This window comes from Pectinophora gossypiella, unplaced genomic scaffold, assembly GCF_024362695.1.
Source record: "Pectinophora gossypiella unplaced genomic scaffold, ilPecGoss1.1 Pgos_71, whole genome shotgun sequence".
NCBI classification, from domain to species: Eukaryota; Metazoa; Arthropoda; class Insecta; order Lepidoptera; family Gelechiidae; genus Pectinophora; species Pectinophora gossypiella.
This window is the reverse complement of record NW_026063281.1, coordinates 102,011-110,000: the sequence shown is the minus strand read 5'-3', so window position 1 is coordinate 110,000 and position 7,990 is coordinate 102,011. Positions and strand designations below refer to the sequence as shown.

Genomic DNA, 7,990 nt, shown 5'->3' with positions numbered 1-7,990 from the left:
ATCGCCTCCCACGCTCTCTTGCTGCCAACCATGGCGTTGACCACGGCTGGCAGCGAGAGGTCGTTCCCAACCACTGAGGCGAGCACCGCTCGCTGTTGCGCCCATGCTGGACAGACCCCCAGTGTATGGTCAGCGGTGTCGTCACTGCAAGCGCAGTGGTGACACACTGCCAACGGCTCCCTGCCGGCTATGTGGCACAGATACCTGCCGAAGCTGCCATGCCCCGACAGGATCTGCACCAGCCTAAAGGTGAGCGAGCCGTGGCGTCGGTTCACCCACTCCTTCAGGACTGGGCGAACAGCCGCCACGGTCCGCAAGCCAGCGCACGGCTCTTCCAATCGCTGCCTCCACCTTCGCAGCAGATTGCGTTGAGCGCGCTTCCTCCAACGGGCCAGGTCTTCGGGATCTGGACCATCTCCCTGCGCTTTAGCCACCGCGCATCTCTCGTAGACCTCCGCAAGAACTTCGGCGTCTAGGTCCCACGGAGGTGTGCCCGCGAGGACACAGGCCGCCTCGTGTGAAATTGTGCGGTATCCTCGGGCGACTCTGACTGCCATGACCCGCTGCGCACGAAACAGCATGGTCTTGTTCGGGCCAGTCAGAGCCCCGACCCACACCGGTGCACCATAGAGCGCCATGGACCGAACTACGCCCGTGTACAGGCGACGGCAGGTGACGCTCGGGCCTCCCAAGTTCGGCAGTAACCTTCCGAGAGCAGATGCGGCACTGATTAGTTTAGGAGCTAATCTCCGAAAATGCTCTCGGAAGTTCCACTTCGGATCAAGGTAAAGCCCCAGATATTTCATCTGAGACCTTACCTCGACCCGGCAACCGCCAATCACGATGCTGGCACCTGCGGGTGGCCCCCTCCGAGGACCGTGAAAGCACAGAGCCTCAGTTTTGTTGAGGGCCACCTTTAGGCCCAACGACTCGATCCGTTCCACCACTTGTTGGACGCCAGCTGAAGCTAGCGCAGCCGCCTCCTCATAATTTTCCCCTCGTGCCGTGACCAAGGTGTCGTCTGCATAGCAGACAACGCTAAGGCCTGGGGGAAGATCACCCCGCAGGGTCCAGTCAAACCCGATGTTCCACAGAAGTGGACCTAGGACCGACCCCTGTGGAACACCGCATCCGACAGCCCGTCGATGTAGAGAGCCATCCTGTCCTGTATACAATACCACTCTGTTGTGCAGGTAGACTGCAATCAGCCTCCGTAGGTATTGGGGAAGCCGGTGGAATCGGATCGCCTCCAGAATACTCCCAAATGGCAGCGAATTAAAAGCGTTGGCGATGTCCAGAGACACCGCCAACAACACGCCGCCAGAGTCGACCGCTTCTTCCGAGAGAGCCTTGACGCGTGTGATCGCGTCGATCGTCGATCGGCTCACTCGGAATCCGAACTGGTTGTCCGACAGGTTAGGGCCAGTGTTGGTTAGGTGCTGGGTGATACGGGAGGCAATGATACGCTCGAAGAGCTTTCCCGTATCATCCAATAGCACTATGGGGCGGTATGCAGAAGGTGACTCCGCAGGGCGCCCATCCTTCTTGAGAAGGACTAACCGACCCTCCTTCCAACACGTCGGGAACTGGCTCGTCGCCAAACAGGCGTCGAGAAGCTCGGCTAGGTGAGCCCCCAACTTGTCTAACGACAATGCCAGAACCCGACCCGGGACTCCATCAGGTCCGGGCGCGGTGTTTTTGGCCCGTAACCTCATCGCGGCAGCGCGAACCTCCAGCGACCTCAGTGGAGGGATCTCTTCGGCCTCTTCCTCTAGGGAATCCGCCATGGTTGGTGGGGTGTGATCGGAGCTGTCCGGGAACAGACCCGTCACTACATCCTCCAACAGTTGAGGCTGCAGGGTTTCCGTGATCGGGGGCGCCTGTGGGCGAAATTTGCATCTCGCCGCACGGTACGGACGTCCCCACGGATCCCTGTTAAGATCCTCCAGCATCTCCTGCCTGGAGAGGGTTTTGGACCTGCTGATGGCCAGTTGAAGGGACTTTTTGGACTGGCTGTAGATGTTATGCAGCAGGTCCTCCCTTTCTTCGCTGCGACTCTGCAGTCTTCGGTATCTGGTGAACTCTCGACGCGCCGCAACGCAAGCTTCGCGCAGATCAGCTATATCTTGAGTCCACCAGTATACCGCTCGCCTTGGGGGCCGCCTCTTGGCTCGAGGCATAGCCGCGTCACACATCCGTGTCAGGGCCTCTCTGAATTTGAGGGCTCCCTCGTGTACCTCTGCCGGATCTACGGGCTGCATGGTCCATGCCTGGACAATCGCAGCCTCCTCCAGCAGCTCCTCGTTGAGGCGCACGAGTGACCACCTCGGGAAAACCGATGGTCTGTCTTCCCGCCGGGAGATGTTATCCCCGGATGAGGTGGAGACCTCGAACGTAACGTAGCGGTGGTCCGAGAGTGTCTCCACATCATCCAGAACCCGCCAGTTCGACACGCGCGATGCTAGGGCAGGGCTAGCGAACGTTAAGTCCACTATGGACCCGCTCTGCCGTCGCACCCACGTATCGGTTGAGCCACAATTGAGCAGCACAAGACCGCACAATGCCGCCCACTCCTCTACCGCCTCACCGCGGTCATCTGTCTCCGGGGATCCCCATGCTGTACTATGGGCATTGAAGTCACCAAGTACAATCACTTTGGACTGAGTCGATCTCCTGACAGCGGTTCCCAGGCGATCCAGGAACAACTGGTACTCAGCCAAAGGAGCATTGGGAGAGAAGTAAGCCCCGAAGATCAGATTGTCGCCCCAATAGGCGGAGACAAATCCGACTTCTCTATCCCGGACAGATAGGGGCAAGGAGCCCGGACCGGTCGCCACAGTGATCGTCACGGAGTTCCGCGGGTCACCAGCCCAGTTGGGCTGGGGAGACACGTAGTATGGCTCCGTGATGACCAATACGTCGATGGACCTCTGCAACATGGTTTGCATGACCAAGTCCTGCGCACCAGTGCAGTGGTTGACGTTGGCAAGTAAATAGCGGTGTCCTGCCATTACTAACCGGTCGCCATCGCCTCCTGTGGCGGCTCCCTCGAGATTTGGCTAGGGGCTGGGGTCCTGGCAGTCCCTTTCTTGCCACGCTTCGGCCGAGCGCACTTCCGACCCCCAGTTGCATGGTTTGCAGGTTTCCCTGCAGCCCTGCAAATGGGGCAGTGGAGGTCGCCGGTACATGTCGACGACATGTGTCCCTCCTGTCCGCATCGGAAGCAGTTCCGGCTGCGGTCTACTGGAGATTGGCACTGGAGCCCAGTATGCCCAATTTCGAAGCATCTATAACACTTCATTGGCCTAGGCCCCAGTGCTCGCACTCGGGCTGCGCTCCATCCGACTAGGAGTCGTCCACTGTCCACCAGCATCTTGGCCGCTTCAACAGGGCACTCTACGAGCGCGCTGCCCACGCCAAATACCCCGACTCTTATAGGCCCGACTCTGACGTGCTCAGCAGAGCATTTCCCGGCCTCTACCACTGCAGCCGTGATACTCTCCGCTGAGGCAGAGTCATCCAACCCCGAGATGAGCACATCAGCGCATCTCATAGGGCGAGCCACCCTTACCGTCTCCGGGAGGACCTCTCGCAGCTTCGCTGCGAGGAGCTCGGCCTTGTCCCCACTCTCCTTTCCGGGGATTTCAAGGACCCGAGCTCCTGTGGCAGCCTTTCTGAAGTGGAGACCCTCGATGCCAAGCTGTTTGAGATCCACCTCTAGTCTCGCCTTTGTGAGGACTTTGGCATATGTCATGCCCTCCTCACTTGCTTCTGGCCGTAAGGTCAGGGTAACCGCCGCGAATCTTGGAGGGCGCAAGAGAGCCTTAGCCTTCCCATTGCCTCTCACCTCACTCGGCCTTGCCTTTCCGCGCGGCCTTGTAGTGCCTACATGGCTCGCCGGAGGCTGGCTGGGAGTAGTCTGGGCTGTGGGTGCGGCTTCGGATTTGCGCGCCTTCTTGCCCTTCTTGCCCTTCCGCACCACCTCGCTCCACGTCTCCACTGGTGGCTGCGTTCCCTGTGAAGGGGTCGCTTTGCCGCGTGTGGGCGTTGGGGTGGGAGGGTCAGCCGTGTTCGCTGCCTTTTTGGCTGCCTTTGCAGTCGGAGCTTTGGCTGCCTTGGCAGTTGAGGCTTTGACTGCATTGGCAGTTGGGGCTTTGGCTCCACTTGCCTGCGGAGCAAGCTTGTTCAGGTCCGCTTGCAGGGGCGGACGGAACGCCGACGGTGGGAGCAGGCGGCTTTCCAGCCTGGCCAGCTTGATATCGATCATGTGATCGATATCACTCAATATGGCTGACCGCTGATCCGCCATACTCCCTTCCTCCGGTTGCGGAACGCACGTAACGGAGCGTGAACGCTCCGCGGAGAGACGTCCAAGGTCCTCACGGAGCTTGAACATCTCCTCGCCGAGACTTTCCACCCTTCTGCGTAGCTCTGCGTTTTCGGAGCGCAGAACCTTCACCTCCTCGTCACAGGTCCTCTCTGACAATGCTGCCACGGCTTGCTCGATCTGCGTGGCAGCTTTCTTAAGGGCACTGACGAACGTGCCCTTAAGATTCTTTGATCTTCGAGCGACCTCCAAGATAACTTTGACGCCGCTCTCCACCCTTTTCTCGAGAGAGTCCGCGGGCACAGTTGCGAGCTCTCTGGTCGATTGAAGGACCTCTGTCTCATCCAGCAAATCCAGTTCAGCTCGTTGGGCGCTGACCAGAGCCTCCTTGGCCTTTGCGAGACCGACGTAGTGCCCAGTGGTGGGCGGTCTGCCTCTGCCTCGCTTGGCAGTGCTCTTTGGAGCGATAACAGAGCTAGCACACGACTCGCCACTGCTATCCGCCTCCGGGGCACTTCTCTTTTTACGCCGCCTATCACCAGCGACGAATCCTCCATCAGAGAAGGAGACTGCAGTGTCCATCCCGGAGCAGTCAGATTCTGACTCCGACATGAGCACCACCGTCCCCTCGCCTGGCCTTTTCAGGTCTTTCTCCCCTTTCTCCAGACTTCCTCCAGTCATACCTCTGCATGTACTGGGTGCCTGAGCCTTCAACCCCTGGTCCTTGCCGCTAGGACACAGTGGTTCTGGGTCTTTCACTAACCCACGCTTCCCTATCCCCTTCCGGGGCGTTGCAGCCGCAACAGAGCAGCTACCACTTTCAACAACAGAAGAGAGGGCCGCCCCCGGATTGGTGGAATCCGCAGGCAGAGCCTTCTCTTCTCCAGATCGCGCGCAATCATTTCCACTTTCGTCGCCAGTGTCGTCTGTAAATTCGGTCCGTTTCTTCGCATATTTTAAGTCCACTAACTCCACAATTGCTTTTTTAGACATTTAAAATTTGTTCCCACGATTATGAGGGATCTAAAGAGTCCACCCGGGCAGTGCCCTCTGTACCCGGGTAACCCTGATACATCTGGGGGGGCGGGCGGTACCCCAGTGTTGGCCGCTCGCTGCCGGAGATATCCTCTCCGCCACCTGCAACAGGCGCTTCACGCCGCGCGAGACCCGAAGGTGCCCCAACGTGAAACTTTGGAGATTTTTTAGTGAGGTTTACTCCTCTCGGGGCCGGCCGGTTAAGGCAAGCCCCCCTGGCCCTGAGACATGCCGCGAGACATGACCACCGCAAGTCAGGGTAACAGGTTCGCCCGACTGTGGCCGAAGCCTGTCCGCCAGCCGTACATTGACGACCGACGAACCAGCCGCGCGAAGGCGGAATTCGCCTCCTCCCTGCGGATTTTTTATAGAGGTTATCTCCTCGTGGCCCCCTCCACTCAGTGTGAAGGCGGCCCCCGTTCCTGCGACCCCACCAAGTGCAGGCTTACGGGTTGCCCGACGGTGGCCGAAGCCGTTGCCCGCCCAGAGTTATCTGAGCGGACCCGCCGCGCGTTGGGTTCTACTTAGCTTCACTGTGGTAGTGAAATGGAAGCGGCATTTCCAATCACCACCACAGCTACTGAGCCCCCCCGCCACGACAAGGCGAGAACCCATTGGGGGGGAACCTAACCTAACCTAACCTAACCTAACCTAACCTAACCTAACCTAACCTAACCTAACCTAACCTAACCTAACCTAACCTAACCTAACCTAACCTTTTTTTTTTTTTTTTTTTTTTTTTTTACGTTGGAAAATGCGTTACGCATACCACGCTGCCCGGGGGGACGACGTGGTTATGTGGGACTCCCCGGGTGTCGCCACCCGGTATACCCACTAAAAACCAACGGTGTTCCTCCTTGCCGCCATGTGGCGAGGACACGGGAACGCGACTGCACACAACCGCGTCCCCGCCGGCGGATGCCCATACGGGCCCAACGCCCATGGGAGCGCGTCTAGCGCATCCCCCTCCGCCGAGGGCTGCCCCGGAACACTGGGGAGCCCTACGGCACGGGACCTATGTTGTGGACGGCGGTCCCCCGACCACCGCCCACAGGTCCCCGTCAAGGCGGCGCCCGGTCAATGTTGACCAGGTGCGCCAGTCGCCGCCTTCCTGGTCGCCTGCGGCGCATGGGAAGAGAGTCAGCGGAGTTCTCCCGCTCTCTCTCCGCCGCTTCCTTCTCAGACATTACTGTGTCTGAGAAGGTGGCGACCGCTCTCCAGGCCGTTTCACTGCCGATCATGGCCACGATCATGGTCGGCAGTGAGAGGTCCGGCCCCAGCACGGCGGACAAGGCAGCGCGAGGGACCGCCCAAGCGGGGCACGCCTCGCGCGTATGCCGTGCCGTGTCCACCACGCCACCCACACAGTGGTGGCATTCAGCGGTTGGCTCCCTTCTAACCACCCCAAACAGGTACTCACCAAAGCACCCGTGCCCGGTGAGGACCTGCGTGAGGTGGTAGTTGGGAGCGCCGTGTTGGCACTCGATCCAGTCCCGGAGGACTGGTCGGATCGCCGCCACCAACTCCCGGCTGGTATTCGGGGTGTCCAGTTCCTCCTCCCAGGTGTTAAGGAGGACATCACGGGCGTCCTCCCTCCACTGCGCCACTTCCCGGGGGTGCGGGAAATTGCCGGTGTTATTGGCTTCGGCGCGCCGCCTGTAGACCGCCGCGAGAACTCGTGCCTCGAGTTCCCACGGCGGACTGCCCGCAATCAAACAGGCCGCGGTATAAGATACCGTACGATACGCCCGGGCCACTCTGAGCGCCATGACCCGCTGCGGTCGCCGCAGCAGGGTCCGGTTTCGGGCACTCAGGGACTCCGCCCATATGGGCGCACCGTACAGCGCCATGGAGCGCACCACCCCCATGTAGAGGCGGCGGCATGCCCTTCCAGGGCCCCCTAGATTTGGGAGAACTCCTCCTAGCGCTCCGGCTGCAGCCACCAATCTTGGGGCCAAGCGCCGGAAGTGCTCTTGGAAGCTCCATCTGCCATCGAGGACGAGTCCAAGGTACTTCATCGTCGACCCGATGGCGATGGAGGTTCCGCCGACCACGATGTGGGCGTTGGGAGGTGGCGCGTTCCGAGGCCCGTGGAACGTTAGAGCCTCGGATTTGTGCAGGGCCACCTCGAGGCCCAGCTGCCGAATCCGGCGCACCACATGTGCCACTCCTGCAGTGGCAAGGACACCGGCCTCCCGGTGGGTGCTGCCGCGGGCCGACACGAGAGTGTCGTCAGCGTAACATGTTACACTGACCCCCCGCAAAGTGGCCCCGCGCAACACCCAGTCGTAACCGATGTTCCACAGGAACGGCCCCAAGACCGAACCCTGTGGAACACCGCACGACATTTCCCGACGTGCCCAGCCGGTCCGAGTCGGGAAAACCACCGCCCGACCGATGAAGTAGTCCCGGACCAACCTTTGCAGGTGGCCGGGAACCCTAAAGTGGTCCAGCGCCGCCATGACCGCGTCCCAGGGGAGCGTGTTGAACGCGTTGGATATGTCCAACGACACCGCCAACAACACGTCACCCTGGGAAATCGCCTCCTCCGCCAGCTCCCTGACGCGGGATATGGCGTCGATAGTCGACCGACCCACACGAAACCCATATTGGGTCTCGTGCAAGTCG

General features: G+C 60.3%; 1 protein-coding gene across 1 annotated transcript in view; it reads right to left on the bottom strand.

The window, feature by feature from the left end:
• The window catches only part of LOC126381644 (uncharacterized), a 5,462-nt gene extending 142 nt beyond the window's left edge, over window positions 1-5,320 (bottom strand). The window contains exons 1-2 of the mRNA XM_050031100.1: window positions 3,032-5,320; window positions 1-2,957 (exon numbers count right to left, since the gene is read on the bottom strand). The exon at window positions 1-2,957 is cut by the window's left edge and continues 142 nt beyond it. Coding sequence (XP_049887057.1) covers window positions 1-2,957; window positions 3,032-5,320 — 5,246 coding nt within the window. The remainder of the gene's footprint in view (window positions 2,958-3,031) is intronic.
• Window positions 5,321-7,990: the final 2,670 nt, after the last annotated feature.